The 21287-nt window shown below is 44.3% G+C and overlaps 1 protein-coding gene across 1 annotated transcript in view; it reads left to right on the top strand.

Annotated features, from left to right (window-relative positions):
• The window catches only part of TM9SF4 (transmembrane 9 superfamily member 4), a 44077-nt gene extending 26003 nt beyond the window's left edge, over positions 1 to 18074 (top strand). Inside the window, exons 10-18 of the mRNA XM_073607294.1 lie at positions 84 to 216; positions 2417 to 2498; positions 6703 to 6778; positions 9063 to 9146; positions 9222 to 9397; positions 10464 to 10527; positions 11783 to 11902; positions 14944 to 15033; positions 17141 to 18074. Coding sequence (XP_073463395.1) covers positions 84 to 216; positions 2417 to 2498; positions 6703 to 6778; positions 9063 to 9146; positions 9222 to 9397; positions 10464 to 10527; positions 11783 to 11902; positions 14944 to 15033; positions 17141 to 17290 — 975 coding nt within the window. The 3' untranslated portion in view covers positions 17291 to 18074. The remainder of the gene's footprint in view (positions 1 to 83; positions 217 to 2416; positions 2499 to 6702; positions 6779 to 9062; positions 9147 to 9221; positions 9398 to 10463; positions 10528 to 11782; positions 11903 to 14943; positions 15034 to 17140) is intronic.
• Positions 18075 to 21287: the final 3213 nt, after the last annotated feature.

Raw genomic sequence — 21287 nt, 5'->3', positions numbered from 1 at the left:
GTAAGTGCCTTGGCTGGTGCCGGTCTGCCTCTGTCATGTGACCTTACCATTGGCTGATGCCTCTGTTGTCCTTTTCTCTGCAGGAAGATACAATGGAAGAATCAGGTTGGAAGCTGGTCCATGGCGATGTCTTCCGACCACCCCAGTATCCCATGATCCTTAGCTCTCTCCTAGGCTCTGGAATTCAGCTCTTCTGCATGGTGCTAATTGTCATCTGTGAGTATGCAAATCCGTGCTTGGGTCATAAAATAAAAAAATGCCAGGGAAAGCCGCTAGCACAGTATCTTGATGCCAAGCAATATGTGTATGTAATGTGCAGCGCTAACCGCAAATTCAAATTGTAATATAATATGTGTGAAACAGAAACACTGCAATGATGTGCGTTATGCACAACTACTAACATACATAATAATTAATGTGCATCAATTATACCACGTGATGAAAATGTAAACATCCCTTGTGACCGTAATAGTCACTGACAGGTACTCTTTATGGAGGGGTCTGGGGTCCATAGGACCTCAAATCCCTCCTTTGCACTTAAAAGTATTCAAAACTCCAAAATCTGTGTTTTGGAATACTAGGGTTTTCTTTAAATCGGCGCCATTGGCAGCCGAGTAAACCAGAAGTGATGTCAGGACATCGCTTCCGGGTTAGTAGATCGGAGACCCGATCTAAGACGATTCTGGCTTCATTCAGGACTGGAGAGCCTGGGCGAGACACAGGGGGTGGCGGGAGGGGGTAATCCCCAACCCCCCCCCGCTCCTTAGAATAACAGCCAAGCAGCTTTTAGCCGCATCGGTTGTTATCACAAAAAAGCCAACCGCTGGCTCTAAAGAAACGGTACCGGGGTGATGCGTGCAGCTGCATGCATCACCCGGTGTAACCCCTTCAAGCCATAAACGCAAATTTGCATACGGTCAACTTGAAGGGGTTAATGAGCAGTCACTACAGTAAAGAAAAATCCACAAATATTTTGTGAACAAAACCTTATATTGGAATGAAGCAGACAAGGGAAACCGTTTTAAAGCGTACGTCCACCCTTTTTTTATCAAGTTCCTATATTCTCATTGCCCCTCCTGGTGTACAATATATCTCCAGGCAACACTTCCCCTGTCCGGCTGCCTAGGCGATGATGTCCTAAGGCGATTCCCATTGACTCCTGTGATAACGGCATCATCTATCCCAGGAGTCTTCGCAAAGCCTAATAATAAAATCCGAGTTGTGCTGATTGACAAGTTGCCATAACAGCGGGGTGGGAACTTCCACCGCTACTGCTATGGCAACCTTGCAATCAACACAGTGTGCCACGCTGTGTCCTGACTGCGCTAGATCGGGAGGTGCATGCTGGGTAGCCAGCTGCACCAAATCCCGGAAACAAATACGAGCGGGCTTCAGATGCTTGCAGTAGCAGTGGCTGCTGCCTGCATACCTGGGGCACTGTGAGTAATTGAAGATTCATATTCAACATGAATGATTACACTGATAACAGTATCCAATTTAGATTGTACTAGTAAGGAGACTCAAAGGGGTGCGTTTTAAAAAAAATAATAGACAAGGAGACTGGAACGGCGCTTTAAGACAAAGCCATAAGTGTAGAGACACCATCACTGTGCACACTAAAGCATCTTACCGGAGCTGCATGACCCTTATGCAAAGAGTGGTTAACAGCGCTTGAAATGTGAATATAGCCCAGACTAGCAAAATGCTCCTCAAGTCACAGGGGAGGTTCTCCCACACTCGCATGATGTACAAATGTGCCCAAGTGATCAAATAGAGAACAATTCATAGTGTAAAACTGCTCCATATTTTATTAAAAGCACTCACGTTGCGCAATGTAAAAACAGCGATAAGTCATAAATACCAAGGGGATCGCATTCAGTATAGCAGCCGGACAGCCAGTATCTAGGATGGCATGCTGTCTCCGCCCTATGTGTTTCGGCGGAGTCAGGAAGCGATGACGCGATCCATGGATTTATGACTTATAGCTTATAGCAGCTAACAATCAATACATGTCTAACAGGGGCAGCAGCTGTGCAGATCTTTTCGCATATCCCGTGGTGTACTTGCATACACATACAAATACTCATCCATCCTTGTATGCAAGTACGGCCCTGAGACTATTCGGTCTTAAACTATTTACTGCCATTTACTGAACAGTCAGCTGTAAATTTGTCATCAGAGTTAGCAGTTATAATAATTTTTAAGTGCGCCCGTGCTTCACCCATGCAGACTACCATAGGTGCACTTATTGATCTTTCCTTCACTCCATCAATGTTTTCATTTATCCGTTAGGACAGTAGAAATTACCTTACTCCTCTGTAATGGTGACTCGATGACTGCCTTGTCAGATATAATGGGTTTTATGTTAACAAATGTTAGTTATTTTGTGATGATATGTGATGACTTTGTCTTGTAGTTGTGGCCATGCTGGGAATGTTGTCTCCATCCAGTAGAGGTGCGCTTATGACCACAGCCTGCTTCCTGTTCATGTTTATGGGGTAAGATTTGCAACAACATTATCATTCTGTTTAGTTTGAAACCTACATTACAGTTTTACATCAGAAGACATGTAATGATTGTAAATCCACCCCATGCACACCTGTGTTCCCAAAACATATTTTTTTCATTTTCCTATCCAATAAGGCAAGTATTAAAGTTGAACTATGGGTCCAATGCGCATTTAAGGGAGATTGTTCTGCACTCCTGTGACCTGTTCAGCAGGCTAAAGCCCGCTGTTGGCACAGAGCCAGTCCAGGCTCAGGAAAGATCGCGACCATATGGTCAGGATTCGCTCACATGCCTGGACCAGCACCTGGCTCAGCCTCTGAGAGCCTCAGCCAGTCGTTACCGCCCCTGCCCCCTCCACAGCCCAGTGCTCCAGTGAGCGTAGGGGGGGCAGGGCAGAGAACCAATGACTGACAGTCACAAGCTCTCTGCTCAGGAAGCTGTGAGAACCAAGCTATCGGCGGTGTTTGATCGCTCGGTTTTCATTGTTAGAGCCGGCGGGAGACAGATGCAGCATCGGACCACTGAGAGCCTGAGCCGGCCGCTCCCGCCCCTCCACAGCCCAGCGCTCCAGTGAGCGTAGGGGGAGCAGGGCAGAGATCCAATGACTGACAGTCACCAGCTCTCTGCTCAGGAAGCTGTGAGAATGGCGGTGTTTGGTCGGTTCTCAGTGTTAAAGCCGGCAGGGGAAGATGTAGCATCGGAGCTGCGCAAGTATTATTCTTAAAAACTATTTCTATACTTCTCTTTTAATATAAGGGAAATGTAATAGAATTATTTACTGTCTTCCTTGGTCCCACAAAACCACCTCATCATTAATATAAGGGAAATGTAATAGAATTATTTACTGTCTTCCTTGGTCCCACAAAACCACCTCTCTTGTCTGCTGGTGCAGCACTCCCGCTCTGAGGTCATCATGTACATTGCAGTTCCAGACCACTTTGACAGCTTCCATTTATTTTGTTTTCAAAGGTTTAAACCTCTGTCCATACCATGAAAACACCAATCATTACACCAGTGATAATGATTGGAAATCAGTACTCTGAATATGGTGTGTACTGCTCAAAATCTTTACCTTGTGCACAGGGCTGTAAAATAAAAGGACACTACCATCTTTTATTCCCCTAGGAGAGCTCAGAGCAAGGGATGTCAGCCACCCCCCCTACACTTCCTAGATTCCATGCCTGAGCTTTTACTCTACTCCTGGTCCAGAATGCACCTCCTGTGGTTCTTGGAAGGCACTTGCTGTTGGCGACACTAACTAGAGCAGGTCATTTTGTTTTATGACAGCCTTTGTTTACTTTTCACATCCTGTCACTGTGGCTGGCCATAGATTATGCAATTTTATTTGTTTCCACCATGGATTGAAGGAAAGAAAATAGCTAGATTCCCCCATCAACTCAATCAGTGTTGATAGGGTAATCCCTCCTGCAGCACTATTGTATTTTGCCGGCAGAGAACACATGAAAAAAGTCAGACAGGCTGATTTTACTGAAGTTGATCAACTTTAGTACAACCAACCATGCCCATAGATAGATCAAATCTCATCTGGTATCTGCTGAACCGACCAAGATTCAATCCATCTATGGCCGGCTTTAGATTACCAAGATGAAAATCAGACTGAGCTGAGAAGGCTACAGAGTCAGATAGGAGAGGGGCGGGGGTGTGGGTTTAGAAAGTCCATAATAACCTGCATGAAGGTTGCTCTGGATGTTAACCACTTGCCGACCGGCTCCTGTACATATATATGTCGGCAGTTTAAAGATGGATGTTTCGGTAACGGCAGCAGCTGCTGCCACAACCCAGGTATCCATCTTTTGAGCCGGCGGTCCTGTTTACGATAATGGTGGTCTCTGCAGCGGATTCGCAGCGAGATCACCGTTTTCTGCTTACCGGAGCCTTTGGCAGCGGCGGAGGTGATCGGGACCTGTTCGTGGCTGGGTATGGAGACGAGTGAGGGGAAGATGGCCCCCACCCGTGTCCATACTATAGCAGGGCGGAAGCGACATCAAAATGTCACTTCCGCCCATACGTCTTAAAGACACATTTTTCTGTTGTAATTTTTTCAAATGACAAAATTTTTTTTTTTTTTCTTTTTGCATGTAAGTCCAAATATGAGATCTGAGGTCTTTTTGACCCCAGATCTCATATTTAAGAAGACCTGTCCTGCTCTTTTTTTCTATTACAAGGGATGTTTGCATAGTTATATAGTTTGCATAGGAATAAAAGTGACCCTTTTTTTTTTTTTTTTTTTTTTTTTTTTTAAACAGTGAAAAAATAAATAAAATCAAGTGCTTTTTTTTAAAGCACCCCTTCCCGACGAGCTCGCGCGCAGAAGCAAACGCATACGTGAATAGCGTGAATGTGGTCAAACCACACATGTGAGGTATCGCCGCAATAATTCTAGCCCTAGACCTCCTCTGTAATGCAAAACATGCAACCTGTAGAATTTTTTAAATGTTGCCTATGGAGATTTTTAAGGGTAAAAGTTTGACGCCATTCCACGAGCAGGCGCAATTTTGAAGCATGACATGTTGGGTATCAATTTACTCAGTGTAACATTATCTTTCACAGTATAAAAAAATTGGGCTAACTTTACTGTTGTCTTATTTTTTTTATTCAAAAAAGTGAATTTTTTCCAAAAAAAGTGCGCTTGTAAGACCGCCATTTTATTCTCTAGGGTGTTAGAAAACAAAATGTATAATGTTTGGGGGTTCTAAGTAATTTTCTAGCAAAAAAACTTGTTTTTAACTTGTAAACACCGAGTCTGAAAAAGAGGCCTGGTCTTTAAGTGGTTAAATTCCAGAAAGAGCGCTCAGTACTGTATGGTTTGGAATCAGGAAGAACCTGTTCAATGGTATTTTATTTCTTGTTAAGCACATCTGAATGGTTGCATGTCTGTACAGCCGTGGCCAAAAGTTTTGAGAATGACACAAATATTAATTTTCACAAAGTCTGTTGCTTCAGTGTTTTTAGATCTTTTTGTCAGATGTTACAATCTAATACTGAAGTATAATTACAAGCATTTCATAAGTGTCAAAGGCTTTTATTGACGATTACATTAAGTTTATGCAAAGAGTCAATATTTGCAGTGTTGACCCTTCTTTTTCAAGACCCTTTTCAGCCCTGGCATGTTGTCAATCAACTTCAGGCCCACATCCTGATTGATGTCGGCCCATTCTTACATAATCAATGCTTGGAGTTTGTCAGAATTTGTGGGGGGGTTTTTGTTCACCCGCCTCTTGAGGATTACCCACAAGTTCTCAATGGGATTGGTCGGGGGGAGTTTCCAGGCCATAGACCCAAAATTTCTATGTTTTGTTCCCCAAACCACTTAGTTATCACTTTTGTCTTCTGGCAAGGTGCTCCATCCTGCTTGAAAAGGCATTGTTCCTCCCCAAACTGTTCTTGGATGGTTGGGAGAAGTATCTCTCAAAGGATGTTCTTGTGCCATTCTTTATTCATGGCGGTGTTCTTAGGCAAAATTGTGAGCCCACTCCCTTGGCTGAGAAGCAACCCTACAAATTGTCTCAGGATGCTTTACTGTTGAAAATGATGACACAGGACTGATGGTAGCGTCACCTTTTCTTCTCTGGACAAGGTAAGTTCCGGATGCCCCAAACAATCAAGAGGTTTCATCAGAGAAAATTACTTTACCCCAGTCCAATCCCTGTAACTTTTGCAGAATATCAGTCTGTCCCTGATGTTTTTCCTGAAGAGAAGTGGCTTTGCTGTCCTTTTTTGTTACCAGGCCATCCTCCAGAAGTCTTCTCCTCACTGTGTGTGCCGATGTCCTCACACCTGCCTGCTGCCATTCCTGAGAAAGCTCTGCACTGGTGGTGCCACCGATCCCTCAGCTAAATCAACTGTAGAAGATGGTCCTGGCGCTTGCTGGACTTTCTTGGGCGCCCTGAAGCCTTCTTCACAAATGCAGCGGATTTTTTTTTTTTTTTTTTTTTTTTATGGGATTAAGTTAATTTTCATGTCAAAGAGGGACTTTGCAATTAATTGCAATTCATCTGATCACTCTTCATAACATTCTGGAGTACATGCAAAGTGCCATCATTAAAACTGAGGCAGCAGACTTTTATATTTGTATTACGGTATATTTGTGCCATCCTCAAAACTTTTGGCCACAGCTGTAGTCTGTTTTTTTTTTTTTTGTATCCCCTCCATGATTTTTAATTGTTTTTACAGCGTGTTTGGTGGGTTCTTTGCTGGACGCTTGTATCGCACATTGAAGGGGCACCGGTGGCGCAAAGGAGCATTTTGTGTGAGTAATCAGTTTTCACAATGTAATATTAGCCTCATTTCTAAGAGGATGGCCGGTAAGCAGAACGGGTTGCTGCTCCCTCTAGGGGTTGTACCCTGCTGCACAGGTAGTGAAAACTCAGTTTAGTGTAGTAAGACCTCATGCACACAGGACGTTTTGCAAATTCTCCTAGAAGCCTTTCCGCCTGGTAGCATCATTTAGGCAACGCCTGACGCTTGTAAAGCTATGTAACACGTTTAGGCTTGTTTACAGACCTCAAGCCCTTGGGCATTAATTCATTTAATTGGCCAGAATAATAAAAAAAAAAAAAAAAAATTCCCATTGAAATTAATTATCACTGAAGCGCTAGACGTACCTTGGTTAACGCACGGTTATAAGCATCGGACGTTTTTTTTTCTGTCAAAACTCTGCTGCTCCTGGATGCACTGGTAGTGGGGTTTTTTTTTTTTTCTGCCTCTAAAAGTCTGTGTGCAAGGAGATACAGGCTAACTTCTAGGGGCATTTAGAGGCAGGAAAAACAAAACGCCAGAGGCCCCTAGGAGCAGCTGAAAAAACGTGTCCAGCTGTTGCGAAACTACAAGTCCCATCATGCCTCTGCCTTTGGGAGTCATGCTTATAACTGTCAGCAACTTGCAGTGCCTCATGGGACTTGTAGTTCTGCAACAGCTGGTGGGCCACAGGTTGAGCACCCATGCTTTAAGGTATAAGAAAACAGAGGAGTGGAATAGAAGGCGACTCCTCAAATGTCCTTTGTATGGGAGGTGACCCTTGACGGTGGAATATTAGAGAGGTCAGACTAAAACAACAGACTGCTAATCCACACAACAACAAGCACAAATGTGTATAATCGCTTGACCTCGGGAAGATTTACCCCCCCCCCTCCCCTTATGACCGGCTCATATTTTTTTAATATAATACACTGCGTTATTTTAACTGACAATTGCGCGGTCATGCACGCTGTACATAAAGCTACTTTCACACAGTAGCTGCTGCCGCTTTGGTGGTAAAGCGCCGCTGGTTTTAGCGGTGCTTTTGGGCCGCTTTTGACCCCAGCTAGCAACCGAAGAAAGGGTTTTAAACAGTTCGTGTTGCTGCGCTTCAGAAGCGCTACCTATTCATTCCAATGGGCAGGGGCAGTGTAGGAGCGGTGTATACAGCGCTCCTACACCGCCCCAAAGATGCTGCTTGCAGGACTTTTTTTCCATCCTGCAAGTGCACCGCCCCAGTGTGAAAGCACTTAGGCTTTCACACTGGGGAGGCATGAGAGGCAGTTTTCAGGCGCTATTTTTCACGCAAAAAAAGCCTTCAGTGTGAAAGTAGCCTAAATGAAGTTTATGTCCTTTTTTTCCCCACAAATGAAGCTTTCTTTTTGTGGTATTTGATCACAACTGGGTTTTGTATTTTTTGCGCTATAAACAAAAAAAAGACTGACAATTTTGGAAAAATCTTTTTTTTTTTTTTTACATTTAAATAGCATAGTACACAAATACACAAAACACTGGCTAGGCACACAGTTAACCTTTTGATCGCTCCTGATGTTAACCTCTTCCCAGCCAGTGTCGTTAGTACAGTGATGGTGCATATTTTTAGCACTGATCACTGTGATGGTGTCACTGGTTCCCAAAAAGTGTCAGAATGTCCACCGCAATATCAAAGTCCCACTATAAGTTGCTGATCCCTGCCATTACTAGTAAAAAAAAAAAAAATATTCCATAGTTTGTAGATGCTATAACTTCAAACCAACCAATATACGCTTATTGGGATTTTTTTTTGTCTTTTCCAAAAATATGTAGCAGAATACATTTTGGCCCAAATTTATGAAGAAATTTGATTTTTTGTTATTGGATATATTTTATAGCAGAAAGCAAAAAAAAATATTTTTTTCAAAATTATTGGTCGTTTTGTGTTTATAACGCATAAAATAAAAACTGCAGAGGTGATCTAATACCACCAAAAGAAATCTCTTTGTGGGAAGAAAATGATCTAAACTTTGTGTGGGTATAGTGTCGCATGTCTGTGTGTGGGTATACAGTCGCATGACTGCGCAATTGTCAGTTAAAGTGCCATTGCGCAAAAAATGGCCTGGTCAGGAAGAGGGGGTAAATCTTTTGTTGCTGAAATGGTTCAAGTAGCGCAGTGCTAAATAGCAAAAAATGGCCTGGTCATGAAGCGGGTGAAACCTTCCAGAGCTCATATTAATCTTGTCTGTGTAATGCTACAAGTATTATTATTATTATACAGGATGTATTATATTTATAATAAGAATGAAACTTTGTAATTTCAGACGGCTACACTCTACCCTGGAGTGGTCTTTAGTATTTGTTTTGTGCTGAACTGCTTTATCTGGGGGAAACATTCTTCGGGCGCAGTAAGTATGTTTTCGGAGTTTGTCTTTAGGATAGCGCTCCGTACTTGGTTAGCTAACACCGCTGTGTCTCTCCAGGTCCCGTTCCCCACCATGCTGGCACTATTGTGTATGTGGTTTGGAATTTCACTCCCACTAGTCTACCTTGGCTATTACTTTGGCTTCCGCAAGCAGCCATATGACAATCCTGTGAGAACCAACCAGATCCCACGGCAGATCCCAGAACAGCGTTGGTACATGAAGAGATTTGTGGGGTAAGTTCCTTTTTATGAAAAGATTCCTGTCTTTTCAAATGTAAATTATTTTGGATCATGCATATTAAAGGGGATCTTTACTTCATCTGGGCACCAAAAAAACATTAATTAAAGGAAAAGTACAGCCAAAGCTCTGTTTTCAGCAGACAGTGGGCTGAAGTCAGCTGACATCACAGAGGCGGTCCATGTTTGGGCAAGATTGCGAAAATGCCTGGACCGACACCTGGCTCAGCCTCTCAGCGAGTCGCCTGCTTCTGCACCCTCCACGGCCCAGCACTCCAGTGAGTGTGGGGGGTGGGCAGAGCAGAGAGCTGCTGACTGACAGTCAGCAGCTCTCTGCTCGGGGAGCTGTGAGAATTGAGTGATCGGCGGTGTTCGATCGTTCGGTTCTCAGTGTTAGAGGCCCCGGGGGGATGGGACGGGACAGATGCACCATCAGACCTAGGTAAGTATGATCCTTTAAAAAATAAAAAAAAAAAACAACCCGTACAATACATCTTTTTAAATTAATTTTTAATTATCAAAGCAGACGCCCCCCCCCATTCATCCGTGTCTCCCTGCTTTATTTTGTTGAGAAATCACTTTGAAAAACAACCCCCCTAGCATTTCTGGCCGTGGCCATCTTGAGTAAGGGCAAATGATTCATGTAGCATTTACTTGCTGGAATCTATCTACCCTTAGCTCAAGCATGCAGGCGGAAGGGTGAGCTTAGCTGAAAAAAAACCCTCCTCCTCTCCTGAAGAGTCCTGGGATGTATGACATCATTTGCCTAGGCAAGAAACCAGGAAGTAACTGAAGAAATGTAAAAGAAAAGAAAATGTTAAAAACAATCCTTCCCACCCCCCTGGGTGTTTTAAAGGGGATGTCAGGACGGGCCGTAAGGGGTTAAAGTGGTATCCTGCTTTGGCCATGCAGTGTAAAACAGAGGGTTTATTTTATTGCCGCCCTCCCCAGCAGGACGGTGCTACCTTCCCTGTTCAACCCCTCACCATAAATCCCACTACCTGAACTGCACATGTTTTGTAGAATCTTGTGAAAGCATCCTAATAATATGGTTTTCTTTCAGGATCCTTATGGCTGGAATTTTGCCGTTTGGTGCCATGTTCATTGAACTATTTTTCATCTTCAGTGTAAGTACATTGATTTGGTATTTTGATGTAGTAGAACAGGCATGATGAAGTAAAAATAAAACCATGTTAAATGAGTACAATAAAAACTATACTGGGAGATCTAGTGATTAATGTGTATATATTTATTGCACACCCAGTTGATAATAGTGGAATAGTAAATCAGAGGGTACTTCAAATTCCTTCTGTAGTTGAAAAAAAAATGGCTTAAATTCTTGATAGGCATATAAGCGGCAGAGACATATTATACCATATGTGGACCACCTTTAACTGCTTCCTGACCGCCTCGTGTAGCAGTACGGCGGCAGAGCGGCTCCTGTGCTGAATCACGTACTTAAAACGTGATCCAACACTTTCAGGTGGGGGGGGGCGCGCCGCGGCTGTGATTAGACACAGCACGCCGCGGCTGTGATTAGACACAGCAAATGCCGATCAGCATGTGTCGGCCAATGGAAGTCCACCGGCACCCGCTGATTGACGAGGGGACACACTGGATGGAGCTCTGCATAAGTAAACAATGGAAAGCTCTGTTCTGTCAGCAGGGATGTGGTGGACTTTGTTTCCCTTGCTAAGCAGGGAATTAAATGCACCACATCCCTTAGTACACGCAGTACACAAAAACACTGGTTAGGCACATGTTTAACCCTTTGATGTTAACCCTTTCCTGCCCAGTGTCATTAGTACAGTGACAGTGTATATTTTTAGCACAGATCACTGTATTAGTGTCACTGGTTCCCACAAAGTGTAAAAAGTGTCAGTTATGGGGAGATTTACCAATACCGGAGAGTGCAAAAAACGGTGCAGCTGTTCATAGAAACAAAAAACGGTTTCCGGGTTTTCTTGTCAAAGAGTAATGGAGCAAGATGACGTTAGATTGGCTACTATGCAAAGCTGCACCAGATTCTGAGTGCTCCAGTTTTAGTAAATCTCCCCCGTAGTGTCAGATTGTCCTCCACAGTATCGCAGTCCTGCCATAGGTCACTGATCACGCCCATTACTACTGTCTGATTCACATCCACGATGTACGAGACCAGCATCTTTACACAATGAGCTACCACCCCTTTATACATTCTTACTTTCCTCCCCATTGTATCTAATCTTATGTGTGAAGTCCATTACAGACACCTTCATTTTATATAGTAGAAACTGTTAAGAATTCCATTAGAGCTTTCAGGTGATAGCAGGAGAAAGAGAAGAATGGTTGAAGGGGTTAAATTTCACCTTTAAAAAAAATTGCACTAAATTCTGTCTGTTTCAGGCTATCTGGGAGAACCAGTTCTATTACCTGTTTGGCTTCCTGTTCCTGGTCTTCATCATTCTTGTGGTGTCATGCTCCCAAATCAGCATCGTCATGGTTTACTTCCAGCTGTGTGCAGAGGTGAGATATCTGGGTAATGGGGCGATGAACACATTTGTTTGGCTGTCCAGAGAGAAGATGCACATGGAAGGGCAAGCCCTCCTATCACAGCAAGAAAAACAAAAGCTGCTCCATGTGCCCATTGCATTGCTTGTATCACTCTGTATCATCAGGTCATATCAAGAGCAGTTACACACAAGCAGTTTTCACAAATTTTTTTACAAAGCATTTAATAGCAGCAAGCAGCTTTCTTTAAGTGTTTACACGCTTGCCGAATGATTGCTACAGCGCGGTCGTCCAGTTCTGGGACGCCATGATGTGACCGCCTCCCACGACGGGCACGGGCTGCACGCTCTGTGATTGCTGTGTCCTCTGGACACTGCTAATCGCAGATTGAGGTGAAGAGCCAATCAGCGGCTCTTTACCAGGTGATCAACTGTGTTCAAGAGAGCTGATAAAAGGGACATGTACACTGATTATCAGTGCTCACCAGTGCTGCCCATCAGTGTCGCCTATCAATGCCGCCTACCAGTTCCACCTATCAGTGCAGCCTCATCAGTGCCCACCAGTTTAGCCTCATCAGTACCAGCCTATCAGTGGCCATCAGCGCTGCATATTAGTACCTCTCCAAACCCAGGTCGGAGAATGATGGCTTTGATAGCAAACACTGCATCATATTGCAGTTGAATCATTGTGTTGACAGTTGCTGCATGACGGGATGACGATATGCAAAAATGCATTAGTTTTGGTAGTTGCCTGTAAGGAGAGTCAACAATAACAAATACATTTGTTGATGTTATATGCCATATTTTTCAACAAACCATAAAAATTACAATAAAAACAATAAACACCCAGTGGTGATGTAAAAAAAATGTTAAAATTTTTTGTTTGGGTACAATATTGCATGACCTTGTCATTGTCATTCAAAGTGCGACAGCTCTGAAAATTGGCCTGGGCAGGAAGGGGGTGAAAGTGCCCAGGAGGCAAGTGGTTGAAGTGATTCCAAAGGCTTTTTTTTGGGGGTTAAAATAAAAAAGCAGTTTTACTTAGCTGAACCTGTGACCCACTGTTGCAAAACTTCAAGTCCCATCATGCCTCAGCCTTTGGGAGTCATGCATGTAACTGTCAGCCTTGCAATGCATCTACATCCTCTTCTGACATTCCCCCACCCATACTGTCACTTTCTCAGAGTGCCTCCTTAGCAAACTAAGTGCTAAGGAGGCACCTGTGCGAGTGCACGCTTCTGAGCCTGGCTGTGTGTGTCCAAAGACGCACACAGCGCCGGTAAGCCACGGTCTGTCCTCACAGGAGTTTGACTGACAGCAGCGGAAGCCTATGGCTCCTCTGCCCTGCCACTGTGAGACCAGCAAAGGAGTGGCGTGGTGCTGCTGCAGAGACAGCACTGGAGCGTTGACATGGAGCCAGTGTTTAGAGGTGGGAGTGGTTAGGGACAGGTGGTGGGCGTTTTTTTATTTTAAAGTAGTTATAAAGCCTTAAGGTGAAAAATCTTCTGTGTTTCAGCTCCCCCTCCCACCCCACCCCCATTTTCCTTACCTGAGCTCGATCCAATCTGTCGCTTTCCTTGGTCAGATTGATAGCAGCAGGAGCCATTGGCACCCACTGCTGTCAATCAAAAGCTGTGACACGGGAGTGGGGGGACAAGGCTGAGTCCTGCTGTCTGTGTCAATGGATGCAGCAGGGGGAGTTGGGAACGAGCACGCACGGGTGCTCCTATGGAAAGTGACTTTCCAAGGGGGCACCCGATGAAGAGGAGGATCTCCGCGGGGGACCCCAAAATAAGAGGATCTGGGCTGCTCTGTGCAAAACCATTACACAAAGCAGGTAAGTATGACATGTTTGTTATCTTTATTAAAAAAAAAATTAAAGGTTTAGTATCCTTTATTGAATGCTGTAAAAACTTTTTGGCTTTAGAATCACTTTAACCGCCTGCTGACCGCTCACATTAAATATACTGCCAGTGGGCGATAGATGCAGGCACAGTCGTATACATATGTGACCAGCCTTCTTAGGTGTTTGTGGGCGCCCCCTTGCAGACCCATGCTCTAATTGGATACAGCACGAGTTTGGCAGCAGATTTCAGCCAATGACTGCGGCTGAAACCTGCTGATCGACTGTGTCCAATCATGCACAGGGTTCTGTGTTTACAAAAACACAGAACTCTGTGCACTGTAAACAGCGATCTCGCTGTTTCTTCTCCCTGAAAAGCAGGGAGAAAAAACAGCCAGATTAGTAAGTAAAAGCAGCACACATTACACACATTGTTAGGCATACAGTTATCTCCTTGATCCCCCAACCCCTTCCCAGCCAATGTCATTAGTACAGTGTCGGTGTATAGTATTATCACTGTATTATTGTCACTAGTGACTTCACTTAGTGACCCTCCTAGCCAGTGCCTGTTAGCGCCAGTTTGCCCACCACCTTATCACAGTCCCACTATAAGTCGCTGACCACCACCATTACAGTATAGCGTCTCTAGCTGTGCAAATTCCAGTATATATCCCATAGTTTGTAGATGCTATTAGGGCACTTTCACACTGGAGTGGGCAGGCGTCGGCGGTAAAGCGCCTCTATTTTTAGCGGTGTTTTACCTTCGTTTTTGCGGCGCTTTTCGGGCGCTAGCGGAGCGCTTTTAACCCCTGATAACAGCCGAAAAAGGGTTCAAAGCGACTGCTTTGCCTGCGTTTCGACGGGGCTGATCATTGATTTCAATGGGCAGGAGCGCTTTAGGAGCAGTGTATACAAACAAGTGGAGCTTTCCTTTTTGGGTGGAGGTCCACTTTACAGTAGCGCAGTGTTGAATAGCAAAATATGCCCTTGTCATGAAGGGGGTAAAACCTTCTGGTGGTTAAAGCAACATTCAGCTCTATACTGGGCGCGCTCAGTACACATCGTCTTTGGAGGGCTTTACAAGCATTTATCTGCACTGATCAGGTAGTACCCCATTCCCAGAACAGAAACCTTTTCATTGAGCAATCTGTGTGAATGTTCTTGTGGATTTGTCCGCATCTCTGCTAATAAATATTATAACAAATTTATCCTAGGACTACCGCTGGTGGTGGAGAACGTTCCTGGTGTCCGGTGGATCTGCATTTTACGTCTTGGTTTACGCCGTATTCTACTTTGTAAATAAGGTAAGCACGTGGCTTTGTTTTATCTCTTTTTACAAGGAAAAAAAAAAGTCGTCCACACTTCCTTCTCATAACCAAAGAGATGGGCGCAGACCCGGAAGATTTTACCCCCTTCCTGACCAGAACACTTTTTACAATTTGGCACTGCGTCGCTTTAACTGACAATTGCGTGGTCATGCAATGCTGCACCCAAACAAAATTTGCGTCCTTTTTTTTCCTACAAATAGAGCTTTCTTTTGGTGGTATTTGATCACACCTGCGGTTTTTATTTTTTGCGCTAGATACTGCGACATTGCGACGGACAGATCAGACATTTTTGACACATTTTTGGGACCATTGACATTTATACAGCGATCAGAGCTATAAATATGCACTGATTACTATGTAAATGTCACTGGTAGGGAAGGGGTTAACACAAGGGGTTAAATGTGTGTTCCCTAGATGTGTTCTAACTGTATGGGGATGGGACTGACTGGGGGAGGAGACATATCGTTGTTCCTACTTAGTGATATGTCTCCTCTCCCCTGACAGAACAGGGATATGTGTGCTTACACACAAAAATCCCCGTGCTGGCTCTCGTGTACGAGATTGCACCCGCCGGCCACGCGCATCGGGTTCCCCGCCGCGCAGCGGGCGCATGCACGCTTTGGCGCTCTTAAAGGGGACCTGAGCATGTTAATTGGAATCAAGTGTTCTTCGTTTATCTCTTTTTACTTCTTTTCGCATAATGTGATAAAGGGCTAGACTTTATTACTTTAGAAGTTTCTATGTTTATTCCTTCAGATATGTGGATATCATACAATAATTTCAGTCAACTCGAGAGTATAATAAGAGGAATTTACTTAGCTTGGTTTAAGGAGGTATTACAGATGATAAAAATACAGCATGTTCAGTCCAGGGGAGTTCATAACTTCTTCCATAGAAGTTCCTGGAGGCGATAGCTCTTGATTAATATCTCTTTTCTGAATCTAAATCAACTAGCCCCTGGTTTTATATATATAGATATATCTATCTATATCTATTTATATATATATATAATATAGTGACAGACCTAGCTGGGACAGAGGCTTTTGGAGGGGACTGAATGCCAGCCTCTTGCCAACCGATTATGGGCCCTGGCATTAGGGAGAACGGTGTTCGTTGTGAGCTGTATGCCTGGGGACCCTGGAGGTGACATTACTTTAGATTCAGGTCCATGTCCCCAAGTCACACAGACTCTGGGGACCCTGGAAATGCCATTGTGATGGGAGTCACTAATAGGGGCACAAGGTGAATGAGAACCCCACTATGATCTGTGCTAGTCAGATTCAATGCTGTATATATAATGTGTGCTGTCTCATTGTGTTGTGTACTATTTGCTGTGCTAGTTTGGGGTGTGGCTGTATTCCAATGTTCTTTTGTGTCTGTCTGCCTTGGATTATGGGATGTTTATCTCTATGGAGGGAGGGGGGATTCCTCCAGCAGCCCCCCTGCTAAGACTGTTTACTGATGAGAAGTTAAACACATCTGACCTGTGTGTCCATTGTCATTGGACAGTTTAACCCGCCCTGTTTTCCAAGGTTGGGGGGGGAGTGTTTTGAAGTGGGATCTGTATAACATGTGTTTGAATAAAGATGCATTCCTGCTTGAACCTCAAGACAGAGCATCTTGTCTCGTATTTGGGGGAGAATTATTTGTATGGGTTCCTTGTTCAGCTGATTGAAGTGTTCAGTAGCTGCCTATGTGTTTGGGAATGGAATGTCTTAAACGACTTTAACCCCTTCCATACTCGGGATGTCGTTATATTATATATATATATATATATATATATATATATATATATATATATATATATATATATATATATATATAGTGTGTGTGTGTGTATGTGTATGAGTCGTGCTGTCTGTGTCAATGGAAGCAGCTTCCAATGGGGGGGGCAGAGAGGAGGGGCTGGCGGGGGACCCGAAAACAGAAGTTCCCGCCCGCTCTGTGCGATTCCATTGCACAGAGTAGGTAAGTATAGACATGTTTGTTATTGTGTTTAAAAAAAAAAAAAAAAAAAAGTACCTTTACAACCCCTGGTCCACTTGAATTATTCACCTGCACTTTGTTTCTTGTTCTCCTTCAGCTGGATATTGTGGAATTCATCCCATCCCTCCTCTATTTTGGCTACACCACCCTCATGGTTCTGTCCTTCTGGCTCCTTACCGGCACCATTGGCTTCTACGCCGCCTACATGTTCATCCGCAAGATCTACGCGGCGGTCAAAATAGACTGATGCCAGGGTTCCCTTGCCATATCAAACCAGCACAAGGCAGAGCCGGTCTCCTCCTCCAAAAACGCCACCACCAGGGAGCCGCCATCCAATCAAAACCCGTCATCCACATCCAGAATGTAACATTTGGTACAGTGTCCGTGGACAAGGGGGGGTGGGGGAGGGGAGTGAGGAGATTCATCCAACTGCATTTTTTTAAACCTCTCTGGTATTCCCATATCTCCAGTGGCGGTTTTTACTTTTTAGCCGAAATCATTCCCGTCTTTATCATTCACTTTTTCTTTTCTCTCTCTTTTTTTTTTTTAAATTATTACTGTTGGGAGGGGGGAAGAGGTCAAGTAGGGATGGTTTGTATGGTGGTATTGGGGGGATGAACTTCAGTGGTTGGGTGCCTGTAAACCTTGAATCTTTTTGGCCCAGGCATCTACACCAGCCAGCGCCAATCCTTGATCTGGAATGGAAAAATGGTTCTCCTATTTCTATTTTCTTTGCATGCCAACCCTGGGAAGCATGATCTGAAGGCCAGTGTACATGTGGCATATGCCAGCTCTGACAGCAGATGCCAAAAAAGTACTGGCACAGCCATATTCATTGCTGGATACAAAAAAAAACTGTATGCCAAGGACTCTAAGCACTGTGGATGTTGAACCAATGGCACTGCTACGGCTTCTCCTTGGGTCGGAGTTATGTAACGGAACTTAAACGTCTCACGGTCAGGACGGATGAAGGAACAGTTATTATTACTCTGAATGGTTTTGTTCATAAATTACTTTTTTTTTCCCACAAATCATGGCATGGGATTGGTTTTTTTGGGTCTTCTGAAGCACATACCATCCTAGTTAAAGCTGAACTCCAGGCAGAAAAAAAAAATCATTTAAATAAATTCCTCAATAGACTTAAAAGATCACATTAATAAGTCAACTTTGTGTGCATCAAATGGCCTTGTAAACGCAGATATTACCCTTTTAAAGTTGCGGTAATATCACTGTGCTGTAGGGCTCCTGTTAGAAATCATGGGGCCCAATACAGCCTAGCTGACAGGAACAGTGAGGTTAATTTACTAAAACTGGAGAGTGCAAAATCTGGTGCAGCTGTGCATGGTAGCCAATCAGCTTCTAACTCCAGCTTGTTCAATTAGGCTTTGACAATAAAACCTGGAAGCTGATTGGTTTCTATGCAGAGCTGCACCAGATTTTTCACCCTCCAGTTTTAGTAAAACAACCCTAATGAATCAAGCCTAACAGACGTCTGCAGCCGCTTGAACATACCACGCATTCATGCAACCAGAATACTTGTGAGAATGAGCCCTTAATTATGTTTTTTTTTTTTTTTTTTTTTTTTATGATTGTTTACAACTTTACAGCCCTGTGGGGGATGGTGAAATCTCAGGGGTCTAAACAGACACCCATCATGTCATTTTTGAGACAAAGGGATTGTGGACCCAGATTCCTCAATCCTTTTCTGCAGCCTCAGCTACAGAGTGAATGAACAGGAAGCACCCGCTACAGAGGCTCCCTGTTCATTCACAAACCTGAAGTGTTGATAGAGCCACTGAGGGATTGATTCCAGTAATTGCACTCACTCCTGCTGCTCTGCCCCCCCCCTTCTCCCGTTGAACTTATGGGGCCTGGGGAGGGCAGGTGCTACCCACTTATCAGCGGCCCTGCTGTGCTACCTATAGCTTGTACAGAGCTAGGGGGAGGGACCCAGCAGATGCACCCCACTACAGGCTGCCTGCAGAAAAATACAGGAAGGGGTGGGGACAAGACAAGTCACCCTGCACCAGGAGCAAGAGCAGCAGTGAGTGGTCCTTTTTACAAGAAGCTCCTGCTGCTCTGGGCCCCCCCTGTTGAACTTATGGGTCCTGGGAGGGCAGGTGCTACCCACTTATAAGTGGCCCTGCTGTGCTGCCTATAGCTTTTACATATTAGTGGGCTATATTGGATGCAGGTTTCGCCGCATCCAATTTCCATGATAGGCGAGCGTGACTGGCTCTCAATGGAGCTGGTTTACACATGTCCCTGGTGGCCGTGGTCTTCATTCAAAAAGGATGCTGTGGGATTTGCGAATTCAGGCAAAAATTCGGATCTGATTCGTACCTGAACCAGTGAACAGGAACGCACCGGACCCCAGGCACAAAACCGCGGCCACACATATGTGAACCCGGCATTACAGAACTGGGGTAGGGACCCAGCAGATGAACCCCACTGCAGGCTGCCTGAAGAAAAATACAGGAAGGGGCGGAGACTAGATCAGTCACCATGCACCAGGAGTGAGAGCAGAAGTGCCTGATCTTTATTATCGGAAGCTCCAGCTGCTCTGCCCCCCCCCCCCCCCCCCTTTTTGTTGAACTTATGGGGCTTGGGGAGGTCAAGTGCTATCCACTTATCAGCGGCCCTGCTGTGCTGCCTATAGCTTGTACAGAGCTAGGAGGAGGGACCCAGCAGCTGAATCCCACTACAGGGCTGCCTGCACAAAAATACAGGAAGGGGCGGAGACTAGACCAGTCACCCTGTACCAGGAGTGACTGATCTTTATTACAGGAAGCTCCTGCTGCTGTGGACCCCCCCCCCCCCCCCCGTTGAACTTATGGGGCCTGGGGAGGGCAAGTGCTACCCACTTATCAGCGGCCCTGCTGTGCTGCCTATAGCTTGTAGCTGGCTGCCTGCAGAAAAATACAGGAAGGGGCGGGGACAAGACCAGTCACCCTGCACCAGGAGCAAGAGCAGTGAGTGAGTGGTCTTTATTAGAGGAAGCTCCTACACAGAGACAAAGGTTCACACTAGTTTGCCGCACAGATCTGGAAGAAATACTTAAAGCACACCGAAATTCAAGGATGAATACACACATGGCGAATGTATTTAGACAATAGTTACTTATGCGGGAGTTCAGCTTTAAATGACCACTAAATTGCCGGTTATTTTATGTAAAAAAAAAAAAGTGTTAACGTTCGTGGATATGTAAAAGCATTTTGAGAACTGTAATTATTTTAAAGGAAGATGGTATTCCCTTACAGAATACTGACGCTCACAAGTAACAATAGGCTGCACAGACATTTGAATGCAATGGGGGATGATTTACTAAAACTGGAGAGTGAAAAATCTAGTGCAGCTCCTGCATAGAAACCAATCGGCTTCCAGGTTGTATTTTCAAAGCTTCATTGAACAAGCTCTGAAGTTAGAAGTTGATTGGCTACCGTGTACAGCTTCACCAGATTTTGCACTCTCCAGTTTTAGTAAATCAACCCCCATTGTTATCGTGCTAAGGGAAACTCCTGAGATTGCAACCTCTCCTAGTTGCAAGTCTGTGATACCGATCCTGCGGTTTCAGCCGTTTCCCAAGGCAGTGGCCTGAAACAAGCATACACGTTACAGGTCAGCGCCTCAAAGCGAGAGACAGCCAGACTATCCGTATTTTTTTTTTTTTTTTCCCCCCCTCAGTACAGGCCTCCTTTAAATACCTGATTTCCCATGCAGGTCTCTACAGGATTTATGTACATAGATTCGATTTGTTATTACTTTACATAGTTTTCTTGTTAGGTTTAGAGGTCCTTTAATGTGGATTGGCCATCTGCACAACAAAAAAAAAAAGAAGCCTACTGACTATCAAGGTTTGACGAATTTCGGCAAAGGCATGTCTTGCCTCGCCGTCTTCATCCATAACCTAACCTGCACTGTCGGCCTAGTGTGTAGGTGACTTGTAAGGGTTTAAATTATTTTCCTGTTTTAAATGAGCATATTCCTGAAGAAATGACTGATTTTGTCTGTTTTTTTTTTTTTTTTATTTCTGTATATCCATCTTTTTGGTCCTTTTTTTGTAAATAAATGCCCCTTCTGGTGTTTAATTATGTATAGTTACTAAGAAATACAGATAATGTATTATGTGTGGGGGTGGGATGTTAGCATAATTTCAACCTTTGGCGCTAATCATCCCTTACATGATATATATAGAAATGCAGAGGTGTGGGGGGGTGTGTGTGTGTGTATGTATATATATATAT

Source organism: Aquarana catesbeiana, linkage group LG12 (genome assembly GCF_042186555.1).
Source record: "Aquarana catesbeiana isolate 2022-GZ linkage group LG12, ASM4218655v1, whole genome shotgun sequence".
Taxonomy (NCBI): Eukaryota; Metazoa; Chordata; class Amphibia; order Anura; family Ranidae; genus Aquarana; species Aquarana catesbeiana.
Note: the sequence above shows the minus strand (reverse complement) of the source record. Positions and strands in the feature narration are given on the sequence as shown.